The 19,182-nt window shown below is 44.6% G+C and overlaps 1 protein-coding gene across 5 annotated transcripts in view; it reads left to right on the top strand.

Moving 5' to 3' along the window:
- aff2 (ALF transcription elongation factor 2) overlaps window positions 1–19,182 on the top strand; it is a 331,356-nt gene that overhangs the window by 276,947 nt on the left and 35,227 nt on the right. For 4 of the 5 annotated variants that reach the window (XM_062963858.1, XM_062963856.1, XM_062963859.1 and 1 more), the window contains 3 exons: window positions 12,513–12,675; window positions 13,667–14,695; window positions 18,653–18,771. In XM_062963858.1, the coding sequence (XP_062819928.1) occupies window positions 12,513–12,675; window positions 13,667–14,695; window positions 18,653–18,771 (1,311 nt within the window). The remainder of the gene's footprint in view (window positions 1–12,512; window positions 12,676–13,666; window positions 14,696–18,652; window positions 18,772–19,182) is intronic. The other variant, XM_062963857.1, reaches the window with a different exon arrangement.

Raw genomic sequence — 19,182 nt, 5'->3', positions numbered from 1 at the left:
CTACTGGGATCTGCGCGCATCATCCGAAAATACATCACACAGTCCTAGACACTTGGGAAGTGTTCGACTTGTGATTTTGTGATATGAAATCCAGCATATCTATCTTGTTTGCTGTGTCATAATAAAATAATAATAATAATAACTGCAAAAGGCCACCCTGTTGGGATCTGCACGCATCATCCGAAAATACATCACACAGACCTAGACACTTGGGAAGTGTTCGACTTGTGATTTTGTGATATGAAATCCAGCATGTCTATCTTGTTTGCTGTGTCATAAAATAATAATAATAATAATAATAATAATAATAATAATAATAATAATAATAATAATATACTTTAATATCCTCCGCGGTGTGCAAGTGGGATTGAGTTCTGTCTCTGAGAGGCGTCAACGCAAAGGTCGGGACAAGTGGTGGGGAAGGCAATAAGCTCTTTTACACAATAGTCCTCGTCCAAAACCGATTCCAGGAGGAAAATCACAACCCGAGTGAGGAGCAATTTTGTACTTTGCCGGCAAGACAGCCTCCGCCTCCATCCTCTCCAGTGAAAAAGCACAGCTTTAAAGCTTTCAGCTCTCCCCGTCACATTGGATAATTGTTATATCCTTGTTTTCCTTTTGTCGGGAGATCTGTCAGCGATAACAGCCTGGAGGGAGGGAGTTTCCTGCAAAATGATCTTCCACGGGGCGGGGGGGGGGGGGGGAGGCTGGCGAGGCCGTTCTGGGCTTCCGAAGGGGGAAGCAGGTGCCTTCGGAGCCCCCGACGAGACGGGCCCGGGCCGTGCAAACAACCTCCGAATCACGCTCGTTTGTTACGCGCCAAGAGCTTCTTTTTTTTCCCTCCAAAGCCGTCTTAATTCCGCCACTCTCCGAATTCAGATGGCGCACAATGGCCTGTAATGAACAGCACCTGTGCTTACCTCAATTACGATACAAAATCCGAACGCGGCGGTGGCGGAAAAAGGCGCTTTTCAAACCCATGATGGATTCGAACGTGCCTTTCATAATTGGATTCAAAAGCTTCAGATTCCATTTTGCAACTTGTTCATAAAATGCAGGGGGAAGGAGGGAGGAAAGGGGGGAACTTGGCACGGATTCAAGACACAGTCTTTGCACCAGAGAAATTGCCGCAACAGCCAACTGCTGGTAACCAAGCAGCCAAGTTTTTAATCTGAGGATTTGGGGCACAGCCGGTCTCTCCCTCCCTTCCTCCATCCATCCATCCTTCTCTCCCTCTTTCTCTCTCTCCTTCTCTCCATCTTTCTCTCTCTCCTTCTCTCCATCCTTGACTCTTTCTCCTCCGCCTTCCAAACCCCCTCACTCTTGTCTCTGGTCTTTGCTGTAGTTATTATTATTTCACTAATTGAATTGCTGTTAAAGCACCAAGTATAATTTAACATCCAGAATTTATGACACAATAGTGTGGGGTTTTTTGCCTCGGTAATAAACGCAGCGTTATAGCCACTTTTAATGGCGTTGTGCGTATTCCCCGTGCCGTTCCGCCCGATACGGCAACCGCATCGGTGTTGTGCGGAGACAATTGAATTAATTGGAGGCAGGGTCATTAACTCGACTCGAATACCTCTGATTGCTTCTGTAAATAAGGTTAGGGAGCAAATGGCTAATCTTTGTTGTCATTATGGATTCCTTCTCACGTTTGCACGCTGCCTGGTACATTAAAATCCTTTCGCTAAACAGCTTTCAGGTGGTCGGCATGTTGGCCATCCTTCCTCGCATTCTCATCAAGGCGTAATTGTATCATCCCTCCACTTCATTTCCCGTATCGGTATAAAATATGATACTGAGGGGAGACCTGAACTGACTTGGCTTATAAAAACCATCGGACCAACAAATTAATAAGCTGAAATGAATAAACTGAGTCGGAAAGAGAGAGAGAGAGATTGTAAATAATTAAAAAAGGACAAAAGTTTGCTTCTAATTCTATGCCAACACTGTAATTTTATCTCCCCAGTCTGATTTTGACTTGGCTTTCCAGGAAAGCTCGATGAACATTTAAAGAGTCCTTGTTTTACTCTATGGCAGTCATTCTCAGCCTTCCTAATGCCAATGGCGTCAAACAACAGGAAATGAGATCCCACCTGAACATGAGGAAGAACTTCCTCATGGTGAGAGAGAGCTGTTCAGCAGTGGAACTCTCTGCCGTGGAGTGTGGTGGAGGCTCCTTCTTCTTCTCCAACCAGAGGAGAAGGCTAAGGCTACTGCTGCTTTTATACAAGGAGTTGTTTGAGTTGATCCGGTGGGGACCAAATAGGTCCAATTACCTGCTGGCATTTAGACTAACAACCTCGCCTCTTACTATAGGGTAAAAGTAGATAGTGCTGCGGCGTATATCACAAGCGCCATGGTAATCCAAACAAGACAGTCTAATAAAAACAATGATAAGACCCACTCACCACTAAAGTCCTCTCCCTCTCCAAGGAGAAGGAAGAGAAAACCAAGGCAAACAGGGATTCCAGACTACTTCTCCCCAATAGTTCAAATCAAAGAGATGGAGCAGATCTCCCCACAAGATTCGCCCCTGGATTGGACCTTGGATCACTGCCAAGTGATATTTAATCCATACAAGAAATCGGGCATAAGCCTAGCCAGGGAGTTTGTCCTTGCTAGTGCTGTAAGACAATTACCTTCAAAGCGTCCTGGCTCAAGAGGGAAATCAGGCAGAAAACCCAGTCTCGTGAGAGATGCAAAAAGCAACGTTTATTATCACAGCTATGATATGGCAGAACAGCCATACACACCCACTTCAATGGGTCCGTACCATGCAAATGGCTGTCGCAAAAGCATGTCGCAGCAAACAAAGAATACATACCTTGGCTTATCTAAAACTGACCAATGGCTGATGGTCTTCCTCACCTTCCACACCCACTTGGCATAAGTGATACCTGTGACCTCACTTGTTGATTTCAAGCTAACTTTTGGTCTTGGAACTTTCTGGAGAAAGGCACCAGCTCACAGGAAGGAAGGGAGGGTGATATGCAAAGGCAAATGTTTACTATTTTCTGGCTTATGGTCCCTTTAGTGCTAGTCCAGTCATCCGGAACATCTGGGTTGATGGCAAGGGGAAACAAGCCCTAACTCCAGTAGACATCAGTGAGGATCATACAAACTTAGCAGATGGACGCCCAAAAACTAAGGCAACCCCAACAACAAAAGCTCACAAAAACTCACTCATCACAGCCGATTTAATTCACCAGATTACAAACATGAATTCGGATATCCAAGCCACCAAGTCATACCTTACAGAAATTCATGACCTCCTAACCACAATCACACAACACATGATGACACAGGAGGAAAATAAAAATAAACCTCTTCCAGTCTCAAGCCTTGACACTGAGGATGAGAGCCCTAAGGTAAAAGGGAACCTACCATGTTTCCCCAAAAATAAGACAGTGTCTTATATTAATTTTTGCTCCCAAAGATGCTCTAGGTCTTATTTTCAGGGGATGTCTTATTTTTTCATGAAGAAGAATTCACATTTATTGTTGAACAAAAAAATGAACATTTATTATATACTGTACAGTAGTTGTCATCACAAATCAGCATAACCAGACAAACTGTGAATCCTATCAAGAATTTCTTGTTACTACCATTATTTTCATGTACAATAATCTATGGTATGTACATTTACCAATCTTTTAGGCTCTGGTGTTCTATTTGGCGGATATGCTTCCAAACAAAACCTTTGCTAGGTCTTACTTTCGGGGGAGGCCTTATATTTAGCATTCAGCAAAATCTCTACTAGGTCTTATTTTCTGGGGATGTCTTATTTTAGGGGAAACAGGGTAGCAGTCAACAATAGATACAAAAAAAATTACAAAAGAATCCCCCAAATCTAACAAACCAGATAGAAAGGCCAAGACCAAGAGCAAGGTAATGAGACTGAAAAAGCCAAGTAAGAGAAAAAGATGGCCATCTCTGCAACCAAAAGATCCAGCATGAACTTCCAAAAGTTATTTAAACTAATGGATAGGAAGAAAAGGCGAACTACTATTGTTAAGACAACTAAAGCCAAGAAAAGCAATAGACCTTGGCTTCCATGTCGTTCCACATTGGATTGCAGCCTTGGGGTATTTTGGGAGCGAGCGAATTGAGCCCAGTGTGACTTCTGCTGGGCCCAGCTGCACAAAGAGAGAGAGAGGGACTTGTTTTCCTAACCCCGATGAAAGCTCCTCTTTGAAATAATGGACCATTTCCCAACTTCTACTTCTTTCTCCCCGCCAATAGAGAGCCGCTGGGATCCATAATGGGAGGAAGCAGGTTCTGTGGCGAAGGGTAAAGCCAAGCTGCTATTCACCGTTTGTAAACATAGTTATGATGCAAGCAACTTGCCGCAAATCCCTTTGAATTTCCACTTTAATCTCGCATGGCCTGGATAATTATTCATGCCATTGCAACAAGTTATTATCCCGCAGAGCCGGTCTTTCATTTCCTTCTCTTTCCTTTGTTTCCTGTGCTCTTTTTTGAAAACTTAATGTTAAAGCTCCTCGGGATCTCTCTCCCGTACAAATGAGTCATACAGAGGATTTAGATGAGTCACGCACCGGGCGCTTTTGGAAAGAGCTCCTGACAGCAGGTTACAACATACCACAAAAGCAGCGATAAAAATGGGAAATCAAAATACCCCGGGAAAGTCGGGTTGCCTACCAACCCACTGGCCAGGAGGGTCTTGGTGGAAAGAGGGAAGCCAAGGTGATGGGACTGTTCTGTATTATTTTATAGTTTATATAATTTTATATTTTATATAATTTTATCAATATTTGTATGTATGTATTTTTATCCTTTACAATTTAGCTTGTAAATTGCCTGTCTGTATTTCCTGACTGAAAGTGAGAATTGGTGGCTTGGGACCATACTTTGAGATCTGGCAACCCTACTGAGAAACCCAGCCCAATATTAAACTATGACACCATGTATATATTAGAGATGTGCACAGTATTTGTTGCATTTGTTTCATTTGTATTTCTGTTTCATACCGTCCATTGGAAATAGAAATGGAAAGCCCCCCCCCCCCCCCCCGAAACAAAAATGCAATTGAAACGAAAGGCAGACAGTAGCTGGTATCCGTTCCAAGCCTGTTTTTCGGATCGATTGGCTGCAGGCTTGTGAGGCCCGGGTGCATAAGCCAAAACCTGCATCCATAGGCCCAAAGCTCCCGAGCCTACAGGTGCAGGCTTTGAGTCTACGCACCTGGGCCTTGCAGGGCCTGCAGCCGATTGCCAAGCAAGGAGCGCTCCTTACTCGGCACTCAGCTGCAGGCCCAGCGGGACCCGGGTGGCTAGGCCAAAGCCTTCACCCATAGGCCCAGGTGCTTTGGGACAAAAGGAAACAAATCTTTCAGCCTAGAAGACAAAACAAAACAAATGTCTGACCTTCCGATTTCGGGAGGTCAGACAAAAATGGAACGGGGCCATGCCAAAAGCTGGAACATGAAATGGGACAAGGTAGGTCCCGAATGCACATCACTAGTGTGTGATTGATACACACACACACACACACCATACTCATTCTATGGGAATCCTGACAGACACAGACTTTGCTGCAACCTGACTGATTTGGATGATTCCATCACCTTTGAGAAGCAAAGGAATCTTCCCGCAGTCGACGGCAACACATATAGGCTGGAAGGCAAGGCTGTCAGTCAGATAGATTTAGAAGGCTTGTGCCATTTCTTTTACTGTCATTCACAATCACCGGGCGTTGGAGATTCTGTTTTAACAGGAACTGAGCTTTTAGACATCCAGGGTTTCCACGCTGAAGATTTAAGATGCCAGCGTCAATCTGACACTGATAACATTAGGCAAAGCAGGGGAGCCGAATCTTGTAATCGCTGTCATTTCCTCTCTTCCCTCCGCAACTGTTTATTAATAGTCATTTTATGATTTGTAGATAATGTTTAACAGGTTGTTGAAATCCATTTATTTTCAGCAGAAACACCCTCTTCTTCTTCGCGCATTACGAATGCCATAATTAACAAGCTATTCCGAGGTGAAGAGGAGGAAACGCTTAGCTCTCAGTTTAATATCAGGTCCTTCAAGACAGAGTTCAGTCTAAATAAGATTAAAGGTGAATTGCGTCACCTCTCGACCTCTTGCAAAACTAGTTGCCAAAGCATAACCCTTTCCTACCCTTTCCTATGGCACACGGTTTACAGAGGAATTGATCAGCAACTGAACCAGAGGTTTGGGGAGAATTCACCATGATTTACATGACTTGTGTTTGACCAACATCCAGCACGTTAATTTCTAACCAATTTAAAAAAATCTTTGCTTAATTAGGAGCCTTGGTACACTAAAGGACACTTTTGATTACGGAATATATGTATAGAAGAAGGGCTGGACTGCATTCACTCTGAAGAAGATGACTAATCATCAGTGGTTCGCATGGTATTTGTATTGTAACTACTCTGTTTCACCTTTCAAGTGGTTTATTAAAATATTAAGAGTAAATGATGTGTTGAAAATAATGTAATAACAGCCTCAACGATAAGCAGGGAAAAATAAGTAATGCATAAATTGCACGTCCATTCTTCGTTTATGATGCAGAACAACAACCCATGCGTACAACAGCTTCATAATCATTTAAGAGGCCTTTGGAAAATGAATCTCCGGCTTCAGAAAATGCTGAAAGTAAAAGGGAAAGCTTGATAACCTTGTTTCAGTGGAAGGAGGAAACTCAATGCAGTGGCCTAGCTTCCCACATCCATATTGTCTCAACCTCTATCTATACACACACACACATCAGTCAAATGCCAACCAAAAATCATAAGACCAATACACTAGAATGAATACACTGTTTATGGCTGGCTACTTGTTGGGAGGTTTTCTGTGATGTCATGGACTAGTGATGGGAAATATTACTTAATTTACTAGGTTTATAATAGATAATAAGGAAAAGAGCTGTTGGAAGTAGTCAGGCCAGAAGTGTATCTATTAGTCTTGTGCATTTGTATGGAATCACTATACGTTTTGTTTTGATTTTGTTTGCCACTTCCAAAAATGGGGCTTCTATCTGAATGGGAGTTTTGTCCCACATCCAAAAGAGAAAAAAAAATTCCAACCATTGGCTTTTCCGTCCAAGGTCCAACAAAAACAAAAAAAAATTCAGGCCTTGGGTGTCAAAGTGCCAGGCCCTGCGAGCCGGGCCTATGAGCATTGAACGTTTGGTGCTCAACTGTAGGCCCTATGAGTCGGGCCTATGAGCCGTCGAGCACTCACAGAGCTTGCAGGGCTTACAATCGAGCGTTCGGCACTCAACTGTAGGCCCTGAGAGCCATGCCTACAAGACATTGAGCAGGGCCTACGATCATTGAGTGCCCGGCGTTTGGCTGAAGGCCCTGCAAGCCAGGATCTACAGCCAAGTGATAAAAAACAACCGACCAAATGGCCACCTTTTTAAAAATTTGTTTCACTGTCTCTTTTGTTCCCATGGGGTTGTACCATTCCGTGCAATCCAAATGGACGAAACGGTACAAAACCACGAATGAAACAGATGAAACAGGATTCGAGCCCAACCCTACTGTTCTCTGCCTTCAAATCTACTTCAACTCGTGGTGACCCTTGGAAAGAATGAGAGACGTCCATGTCACCATAAGGTTACACTCATAGCCCTTGGTGCAGGATCTTAGCCTCTATTTTTTAATGTAGCTTTGCACTGTTGTTAGATTTGGTGAGCACAAAGAATGTAAAATATTTCAGAGCCAGGGAATGGAGTTTTATTTATTCATCACAGGCCTTTTTCTGCCTCCGTTTTCTCTCTCCTCTTAACACACATTGTAATGTGCAATTGTCACCAGGTGAAGGCTATGGCTCTGCATTGTGTGTGTTGATCTTAAGAGCTAAATCAATTCCTTACAGCTGTGCACCATTTCTCTGTCACATTGCTGTACGAGCGATTGCTAATACATAATGAGAATCTAAAAAAAAAGAATCAAATTCAACAGGCCATCTAGAAGGAGGCGGCAGTAAAGTAGACCATACGTATTTTTACTAGGGCCTAGTTGTTTATTTAACCATCCTATTCCTATCTCATCATTACCTACACTTGGACTCCATGGCTTAATTCTATGGAATCGTGGGCATTGTAGTTTTACAAGATCTTTGCTCTTTACCTCTGCTAAAGGGTATTGGTGCCTCACCAGACTCCAAATCCTGGGATTCCATAACCTTTCCTTTAGGCGATCCCTCATCGTCCGAGGATGATGGTCCTCCAAGTGTAGAGTCTTGGTGGTGGGTATGTCAGTGACTGTGGAGACCTATTCTTGATCCATATGTTCTTCTGTAGTGAGGACCTCGGTTTCCAGATGGAAGGTGGTCCTGGTCAGGGTTTGGCTTGACATGCCTTTCTCTTGGCACATTTCTCCCTTCCGATCTCCATTTGTACCTCTTCAAATTCCACAGCACTGCTGGTCACAGCTAACCTCCAGTTAGAGCGCTCAAGGGCTAGGGCTTCCCAGTTCTTAGTGACTGTGCCACAGTTTTTGAGGCTAGCTTTAAGCTCATCTTTAAATCTCTTTTCCTGTCCACCAATGTTCTGTTTTCCATTCTTGAGTTGGGAGTAGAGTAACTGCTTTGGGAGACGGTGATTTTTGTGCATTTGGACAACATGGCCTTCAGTCCAGTGGAGTTGGTGGCGTAGGAGCATCGCTTCAATGCTGGTGGTCTTTGCTTCTTCTTCCAGCACTCTGACATTTGTCCACCTTTTTTCCCAAGAGAGTTTTCGGAGGCAACACTGAGGGAGTCGTTCCAGGAGTTGAGTGTGACGTCTGTATACTGTCCACATTTTGCAGGAATATAATAACAGTGTTGGGAGGGGAATAGCTTTATAAGCAAGCCCCTTCGTCTCCGTACGGATGTCCCGATCCTTGGACACACTCTGCTTCATTTGGAAGAATGCTGCACTCGCAGAGCTCAGGCGGTATTGTATTTCAGGGTCAATGTTGACTTTTGTGGAGAGGTGGTTGCCATGGGAGCGGAAAAGGTCCGTATTTTCTAATGTTACACCATTAAGTAATATTCCTGGCATTGCAGAGGGAATGGCTGGTGCCTTTTGCTGGAAGAGCACCTTGGTTTTCTTGATGTTCAATGAGAGGCCGAGCTTCTCATATTCTTCTGCGAAGGTGTTTAGAGTGGCTTGTAGGTCTTCTTCTGAATGTGCACAGACAACATTATCATCAGCATATTGGAATTCTATAACAGATGTTGTTGTGGCTTTCTGCTGAGGTTCAATAGCTTGCCATCTGTTCGATAGATGATTTCCACTCCAGTGGGAAGCTTCCCATCAACAAGATGAAGTATCATAGCGATGAAGATGGAAAATAAGGTTGGGGCAATCACACATCATCCCTGTTTGAGACCTGATTCCTCCTTAAATGGGTCGCTTTTTAGCACTGAGCCTTGGCTCTTGAAGTGGTGCCGAACTGCATTCATTCTACAGTGTAGATATACCCTCAGAGCCAGTGTGGGAGCCAGCTCCATCGCCCACCATTGCCAAGGACGTGGCCTGAAATTAGAGGGAAGGCAGAACGGCGCTTCTCTTGGGGTGACAAAGACACTCCTCTGCACTCCCTCCTTCCCCGCAAAGGCTCCCAATTTCTCTATTTCGGTTAATCTCCCTTTTGGAAATGGCGGTGCCCTCCCCCACTCCTCACTCGCCTTGGCCATTACGTCCCATTTTGTATACGTCCCTTTTCCCGGAATCAGTTGTGCTGCCTATCAGTATGCATTGATCTTGCGTTTTGCGCTGGACGGAGGAAGGCATTTCTCATTGTGGTGATTACACGGCAGGGCTGCTCTCACGCTGCCGCTAAGTGCCGCCGCAAAGGGACCCTCCTGCTTTCGAGGGACATCGCTCGCTCGCTCGCTCGCTCGGTGGCCAGGGGTCCTTCTGCATGAAATTGCAAGAGGAGCCAATGCCGTAATTTTGTTATCCGAGATGAAAGGCAAACATGACCTCATCATATCTGGGATGGACAGGAAAAGCGTTCTTTGGAGCCAGCCTGCAATCTTGCAGAAGGAGATTCTTGCAGTATCGTTCGGCATCGGCACCTAATAGATTTTGGGGATAGTTTTCGGATTGCTTTTTGCCAGAAATGAAATTAAGGCCAGGCTGGGTCTTGGTTTGATTATTCCTGTCTTGCCTTCATCCAATAATTGAAGGCCGTTTTGAGCTCACTTTTACTACTCTCTTAACAGTTGCTTTTATCCTCGTCTGTATGCCTAAGAAGACTATTCAAAATACAGTAGACTCTCTGCTAACCGGCACCCACAGGGATTGGAAGATGCCAGATAAATTTAATTTCTGGTTGCTTGAGATTTGCTATTAAAATTGGTTTAACTAATCCTATACTCCAGTGGTTCTCAACTTGGGGGTCAGGACCCCCGGGGGGGGGGGTCACGAGGTGGTGTCAGAGGGGTTGTCAAAGGAATCCCTTTGGCCGAGAAGACTGAAACCCTCTCCGCTTGTCCTTCACTTACTTTTTGGAAACAGACGACAAATCCTCCCAAATTGGTGCCAAATTTGGTCCAGATCCGTAGTTGTTTGGGTTCACAGTGCTCTCCAGATGTAGGTGAACTATATCTCCCCTGAACCACTCAATTCCTCCCAAATCCCTCCAGTATTTTGTGTTGGTAATGGGGGTTTTGTGTGGGAATTTTGACCCAATTGTATCATTGTTGGAGTTCAGAATGCTCTTTGATTGTAGGTGAACTATAAATCCCAGCAACTACAACTCCCAAATGACAAAATCAATCCCACCCCAAAGAGCTCAAGAAGGCATAACTTATTGCAACACATCCAAACCTGTTAGAATGTGGCCCGCAAAAACAAATAATTGCAGTTTTAAATAATTCACCAAGTGAAATGCAGAGTCTTCTTTTTCTTTCCCACTCTGGTCAACACATCTATAATTTATGCTCCAACGAAGGGCATTAGGCAGCTCTAATATCTGAATGTAAACACTTTAAAAATTAATTTTAACGAATGCTGTGGGTTATGCTAAACCCGCTCTCCAGAGCCGTAGACGGAGAGCCGAAGGCGCATTAAGGTTCCCTAGAGAAGCCTTGGGCATTCTGGCCTGGAAACTAGTTTTTCCTTCAAACTTTCACTAAGTCAATACTCCACATGAGGAAAGGTAGAAGGAAACAAGAACTTATTTATTATTTTATTACAATATTTATATCCCGCCCTTCTCAGGGGACTCAACAAAAACTTGCAGGAACAGATCATTGTATCTTTCCCGCTAAGAGAGATTCCAAAAGGTTCTGCAGAATTTTCGCTGCAGAATTTTCGCTGCAGAATTTTCACTCAATATTTTGGACTTTGGGGATTTTTTAATGCAACCAAAATTCTACATTATCAACCTCATTAACCTCTCTTATCTTCCTTGCATCTACTGCCAATCACTTCCATTGGATGGTCCCACATTTAATGTTACAGGTTGAGTCTCCCTTTTCTCAAATACAGTCCTTGGAACCAGAAGTATTTTGGATTTCAGATGTTTCCTCCAATTTTGGAATATCTGTATATGCATAATGCTAAACCTTTTTGGATTATATATCTTTCTTTATTATTTCTGCTTTTATATGTCTTTTCCTGGACTCTTGTGTGGTGCAGTGGTCATAGGGGTTTCCAGGCCTGGAGTGCAACAGAATGATTCCTGTTGCCAGAAGTCGGTTGGGAGTTTTGGCATCAAAGTAGACATTTTACCACCTTTCTTCTTCAGAAGAGCTTCCTCGAATGTGAAAAACATTTGTTTTCCAAGGCCCATATGTTTCCTCACACATGTATTTTGCATTTAACATGTTTTGCAATTGATCTTCAGAAGGTCCAGAGCACGTTTAAATGAACAGGCCCAAAAGAGCTGTCATTAGAATACTTCTTTCTGTTTTGAAAGCATATGGCACTTTATCACTGTTACTTATTTCCATGATACAGCACTTTATGAAACCTGTCCCCACTGGTTTGCTTTTAATTACTCTGATTTTATCTGCTTGGATTTTAATGTATTTGTCCATTATTTTATTTTGTGTATTGTTGGAATGTTTCAAGTGTATGTTAAATATGTTGTTGTTGTTCAGGCTTGTCCCTGTTGTGAGCCGCCCCAAGTCCCTTCGGGGAGATGAGGTGGGATATAAAAATAAAGATTATTATTATTATTATTATTATTATTATTATTATTATTATTATTATTATTATTATTAAGGTTAACTCAGGTTTAATTTGCAAGTCTGCTTGCTGAAGCACCTGTCTCTGAGGAAGTCCCATTGTGGGAGGAAAACAGGCGGGGAAATACATTCAGCCCAATATCCAGTGTGAACACAGCTGGGTGAGCTTCACTTTCAAGATCCTGAACCTACCATGGCCATGGAGGAATGGAGAGAAAGAGGTCTTGTTGTGAAACATTAACACCCATCTCTGTCCTTCTTTTTCTTTCTTTCTTTCTTTCTTTCTTTCTTTCTTTCTTTCTTTCTTTCTCCACGTGTTGTTTGCAGTGGCCTTGCGCTGCCGACACCACACAACACAGTCTTAATACATTCCAGTGGAGGCTCCGGAAGCTCCAGTGAATCCGAAAGCAGTTCCGAGTCAGATTCGGACAGCGAAACCAGCTCCAGTGACAGTGAATGCAATGAAGAGTCACGCAGTGGGACGCCGGAGGTAACCCCCTAAGACCTTACGCCCCTCCTCTCCATGCAATTTTATATTTTCAGGTTAGAATTTCATTCCCACGACGGAATATTCCCACCCCTTTGTAAATGCAAAACCTCAGTGCTTATGAAGCCCACAGGCCTTAGTTTGGCAACCCCTGTTATAGTCCTTCTGCTGTTGGCTAAATGCCATAGGAATGAACTGATGAAGCCACTCCTGAATTTTCCTTGCCTATGAAAACTTACAAGAATATCAACTTGAAGGCACACATGCACATACATGTATAGCCATGTTCATTATTATAAAAATGGCAGAACCTCTTGTGATTCTTATGAAAGAGCAATGGGTTAAACTGTTGAGCTGCTGAACTTGCTGCTCGGAAGGTTGGCAGTTCAAATCTGCAGATGGGGTGAGCTTCTGTTGTTAGCCCCACCTTCTGCCAACCTAGCAGTTTGAAAACATACAAATGTGGGTAGATCAGTAGGTACCACCTCAGCGGGAAGGTAAACAGTGTCCACGTGGTCATGCCAGCCACATGACTTTGGAGGTGTCTAGAGACAACACAGGCTCTTTGGCTTATAATAATAATAATAATAATAATAATAATAAAGATTGAGATTGATATTTCAAATGTAACTTCTGTAGTTTGTTGTATAAATTGCATGTACAAGGGGGAGGGGGGTAGTGGGATAAAACGACAAAATAACAATTAAAAAAAATTAAAAAAACACACAGGGAGACACCTTCCTGGACTTCACTTGGGCAATAGCAAAACTAACAGCCTTCACAGGTCACCATAAAATTGCATTGAGACCTAGAAAGTGCCTAGAAAGGGCATATTTTGTGCGGCGCAGGTAAATCCAGTCACAGGTATCAGTCCCGCAGATACGGAAGCTGTAACGTGTTACTTGATCTCTCAAACGATATAAAATATGGTGGCTCGAATGTGATGTTCCATTGCTGATTTATTTTACAAGGATGCTTCTCCTTCCTCCTGCAGCCGGAACCTCCCTCGGCGAACAAGTGGCAGCTGGATAAATGGTTGAACAAGGTCAATCCGCACAACAAGACGATCATCACCACCCAGCACGAGAACCTCGGCGAGAGCAGCGCTCAGTCCCAGACCGGCTCCCAGGGCGAAGCGCAGAACAAAGGCAAGCTCGGCGGCAGCAGCTTGGCCCCGGCGGACCCCAAAGAGCGGGCGCTGCGCAGCCCGGTCCGCGAGAAGGCCAAGCCCCGCGTCGCCCAGAAGGCCCCGGCGGAAGCCAAGGGCTCCAGGCAGAAATCCCCCGCTCACAATGAACCCGCCGCCCAAAGGACTACTGGTAAAAAGCAACCCAAAAAGGTGGAGCGGACGCCCAGTGCCGAAGAATACAACTGGCCCAAACCAAATACGACCTGCAGCAGCACACCCAAAGAGAAGGAGGCGCAGGAAGCCCAAGAGCAGCCCAAAGTCCGCACAAAGGTCGCGCCGGGGAAGACGGCCCCCAGGAAGGAGCCCAGGACCACCATGGGGGCCCCGCTCGAAAAGAAGAAGTACCGGGGCCCCAGCAAAACCATCCCAAAGTCTCGGGAGTTTGTGGAAACGGATTCCTCCACGTCCGATTCCAACACGGACCAGGAGGAGAACCTGCAGGCCAAGACCCTGCAGGCCTGCGGTGGCCCGGACGGCGGGGCCAAGGCCAAGGACTCCTCCATCAACGTCCTCAGCGTCAGCAGCCTGGCCAGCAGCGGCAGCGGCGCTTCCCTCGACCCCAACGGCAATGACCTGGAGGAGCCCCTCTTCTCCCCGATCCCCATGGTCCAGAGCGAGCCCCTCTCCCCACTCAAAGAGTTCGAGGAGCTCAAATACCTTTGGGTGAAAATCGACCTGGGCTTGCTCTCCCGGATCCCCGGGCAAGACGCCTTTGAGGGCGTGCCGGGCAAGGTGGAGCCCAGGGAGGCCAACGCCAAGCACCGGCGGCCGTGCCGGGAGTCCCCGACACTCGTGGCTGAAAAACCACCCACCAAGTCGAAAAGGAAACACAAGGTAAATCCGTCCCTTTTCATTTGCAACTCCCAGTCGGTTCCCAGCCTTTAGTGCATCTGTGGCACTTGTCCATTTCATGTTGCTTTGTGCTTTCAAGACATTTCTGGCTTATGGCGACCCTAGGACAAAGCTATCGTGGGGTTTTCCGTAACTGAGAATATGTGACCTGCCTAAGGTTATCCAGTACATTTTCATTCATTCAGATCCTATTCTCTAGAGTCATAGCCCAATGCTCAAACCAGTAGTCCAATGCTGATCTCAGGCATTAGTCTCGAGCAGACAGGGGCAAACGTTTTTGCCTTGGGGCCATGCCGAGAGAATGCGGCCAGGTACATGCTGGGTGGGATGGCTGAGAAGGGGCGGGGAAGGGCCTGGGTCATCCTCAGGTTGCTATACAAAATCCCAGAATACTTGTAAAGTATCTATACAAACATACAATAGTCTATGTACAAAGAAAATGTGTCCAAATGACATATATTATTACAGTTCCCCGTACAAAGCTCAATTTGGCAGTACCCGACAAAATGAAAAGGAGCAACAGCTCTAACAAAAAAGTTATTCAAGTCTGGTATTGGTTCCAATGTATATAGGCTTCAGGGATACATAGTCAATGAAAATATCTTCCAAACAATTTAAACAGATGGTTGGTCGTGTTGCTGTATACTGGAATGAAGAAAATAATGATGGAGCACCGCTCTCAAGAAAGTCTTCAAAAGTAAAGTCCAAATGAAGTCCCAAGTCTACACCCGGGACCCCTGTATACAGCAACACGACCAACCATCTGTTTAAATTGTTTGGAAGATATTTTCATTGACTATGTATCCCTGAAGCCTATATACATTGGAACCAATACCAGACTTGAATAACTTTTGTGTTAGAGCTGTTCATCCTCAGGTTGTCCTTCTGCTTGACCCCATCCGTATGTCGGAAGGAGAACCAGAATTGAGATGACTGTCCTGATCCTCCTCCCTTGATCTTTGGACTGTCCTCTTGGCATTATGCCGGAAGGAGGATGACGCGGGTGGTGGCTGAGAGGTCTCCAGAGGGCCAACCTCTTCCTTGGGCCAACCTCTCAGCACAAGGACGCGGTTGCTCATACAGTCCTTATGCCGGGAGGAGGGCAAGACATGCCGTGGCTGAGAGCCCTCCAGAAGGCTCTCGGCTGCTGTGTGTCTTCCTCCCCCGTTCTTTCTGCATGAGGATGTGGCAGGCACCATGTCCTTACGTTGAAATGAGGAGGGCCTGAGGTGAGCACCCAGGCGGCTGCATCCGGCCCCCAGGCCTTGGTTTGCCCTGCCTGGTCTAGAGGGAAAGGAAGAGGTGCTTCATCAGGTAATTCACCTGGAATAACCTGGAAAAGCAACCCAAAAAGGTAGAACGGACATCCAGTGCCAAAGGCTACAAGTGGCCCAAACCAAACAATACCCAAAGAGCACACCCAAAGAGAAGGAGACGCAAGAAGCCCAAGAGCAGCCCAAATTTTGCACAAAACCTGAAAATCAATCAATAAATAATAGACCAAGAAGAGGAGTCTCCATTAGCGCAGCGGGTTAAACCGCTGAGCTGCTGAGCTTGCTGACCGAAAGGTCAGCGAGTTGAATCCAGGGAGTGGGGTGAGCTCCCTCTGTTAGCCCCAGCTTCTGCCAACCAAGCAGTTTGAAAACATGCAAGTGTGAGTAGATCAATAGATACGGCTCTGGTGGGAAGGTAACAGTGCTGTGCGGCCACTTGACCTTAGAGGTGTCTATGGACAACGCCGACTCGTTGGCATAGAAATGGAGATGAGCACCAACCCAGAGTCAGACACAACGAGATTTAACCTTTATTAAGAAGAGGGCAGCAGGATTTATTTGCTTTGTCTCACTGTATCTTTGCCAGATGATGTTCTTTGCAGTGTCTGGACCATTAAAATCACATTTTCCTCCAACCGAAATAGGCAGGCCTCCATTAAAAGCAGCAGAGTGTCCATGCCAAAGCAGTTGCTGAGTGCTGTCTTTGAGCGTGCAAAGGAGAGCATGGGCTTTGTTATGTAAACATCTGTGAATGTATCAGAATGCCATTCACTTAAGTAGCTCGCTCTCCTCCTTTTCCTGTCTTCTTTTTCTTCTTCTTCTTTTTAGCAGCAGCAGCTACCTGTAAAGGAGAATCTATTGAGACTCAAGAGACAATGCTTTATCTCGTGTTTTATGTTATCTATGCCCATGGGCATCCTATCGTGTGGGATACGACAGTATGCTTCAAATTGAAATGTGTTTTTTAGAAGGAAAACAGGGGCTTTATATCAGAAATGAATATTTGCAGTCATCTGAATGGAGCTTTTTTAAAAAAACTGACCTGAAATGGTTCTTTGCTTCTGGTTTCGCTGGTTGTAGGACACTTAAAAAAGGATACTGTAAATCTTCAGCAAATGCAGTTCCGTTATCATTACTGTTTGCCTTCTGAAGATGCCACTTTTAGAGCTGTCGGAAAGGAAAGACAGATGCAAACAAATCATATGTCTGTTAGAGACACACTGAAAGGCTTCCAGACAACCGTCTCTGGTCTAATGTATTGTCAAAGGCTTTCATGGCCGGAACCACTGGGCTGCTGTGAGTCTTTTGGGCTGTCTGGCCATGTTCCAGAAGCATTCACTCCTGATGTTTTGCCCACATCTGTGGCAGGCATCCTCAGAAGTTGTGACGTCCATTGGAAACTAGGCAAGTGAGGTTTATGTATCTGTGGAAGGACCAGAGTGGGAACACTGAACTATACTGTTTGGTTCAAGTTGAGACTGAGGCTTATTCTTGGCGGAAACCATTAGAAAGTTCAACTAGTGTTTCCTCCATAGAGACTATCACAGAAGAGTCAAGACTACTCACTCCCGCCATTGTTTTGTCACACTTCCAACCCCATTGGATGTGCTGTTTTGAGTGTTCCTCAAAACACTCGATTTGTGTTGAATTTTACAAAATGAACATTTGATTGTGGGAAGGTGTTGCTTACCCAAACAATCTGGGTTTTCGCACAGTAGGGTAAACTACCAGATGCTGTAAATATTATCAATCAGAAGGTTGACAGTTAGAAGCCCAGGTCAGGGTGAGCTCCTGGCCTTCAGCCCAGCTAATAATAATAATAATAATAATAATAATAATAATAATAATAATAATAATAATAATAACTATTTCTAGACCGCCCTCTCTCCCCAGAGGGACTCATTTATATGCATACATATAAATGGCAAACATTCAATGCCACAATTTCTTCATTAATATCAAAAGTATAAAATGACAATACCATACACATTATAATAAAAAAATCCACATTAGAAAAACAATAAATTCAAACCTAACAGTCAGTAAAAACATTATTGCACAGAGCAAGCGTATACCTGGACCAATTTAGGTGACCAAGTTGCTGAAAATGTTCAGTCCTTGTTTTAGTTTTCACCTACCCAGTGGTTCGAAAGCAAAGTGTGAGTAGATAAACAGGTACCACTTTTTTAAAAGCAGGGAGGTATTTTAAGGCACCCATAAGGAAATGCCAGAAAAATGATGGCAATTCGATCAAGGAGGAAGTTTATGAACAAAGCTTTTTGGTAGGAAGATGGAGCGACACAAGACACACACACACCATTGCCGGAACCGAGCACACGCCTCCAAGATGCCGAAGATGGGAAAAGCCTATAAATATATACCTCTATCTATGTACAATTGTCTGTCCTATCAGTGTGTAAATGGCATTGAATATTTTCCACATATGTATGTTCTGTGATCCGTCCTGAGTCCCCTTCAGGAAATAAATAAATAAATAGTCTACACAATTTGGGCCGAACGAGAGTTAAAATTGCTCCAAGGAATACGCACTGTGTTTCCATATGTTCGGCAGTGATGGGTAATAATGGTGGGATGAGATGTCAGTAACATGGGATGTAGCGTTTACGAAACTGTAAACATCTGTTTGCTCTTCTTGTGCCCGAAGCAGTCGGAAAGTTTGGACACGTTTGGTGAGAACAAGAAACAACGCTTGGAGGATGCTTCATGCCTGCTTCCGCCCTGCATTTCTCCAATTCCCAACCACAGATTAACCAGCGCTAAAGAGTAAGTTCTTCCAGTCATTCATGCATTCATTTCATAGAACGAAGAAATTTCTCCTCCTGCTGCTCTTCTTCCTCCTCTCCTTTTTCTCTTCCCTACATCTTCTTTCCTCCTTCCTTCTCTCCTTTCCTCCATCTCCTCTTTCTCTTTCTCTTCTTCTGAAAATACAACTATAGCAGAGCAACCATATTGATGGGCTGCTGTGAGTCTTTTGGGCTGTCTGGCCATGTTCCAGAAGCTTTCTCTCCTGACGTTTATTTATTTATTTATTTATTTACAGCATTTATATTCCGCCCTTCTTTCTCACCCCGAAGGGGACTCAGGGCGGATCACATTACACATATAGACAAACATTCAATGCCTTTTAACATAGAACAAAGACAAACAAACATAGGCTCCGAGCGGGCCTTGAAC

The sequence above is a fragment of the Anolis carolinensis genome, unplaced genomic scaffold (assembly GCF_035594765.1).
Source record: "Anolis carolinensis isolate JA03-04 unplaced genomic scaffold, rAnoCar3.1.pri scaffold_12, whole genome shotgun sequence".
NCBI lineage: Eukaryota > Metazoa > Chordata > Lepidosauria > Squamata > Dactyloidae > Anolis > Anolis carolinensis.
This window is presented reverse-complemented; position numbering and strand designations above follow the sequence as displayed.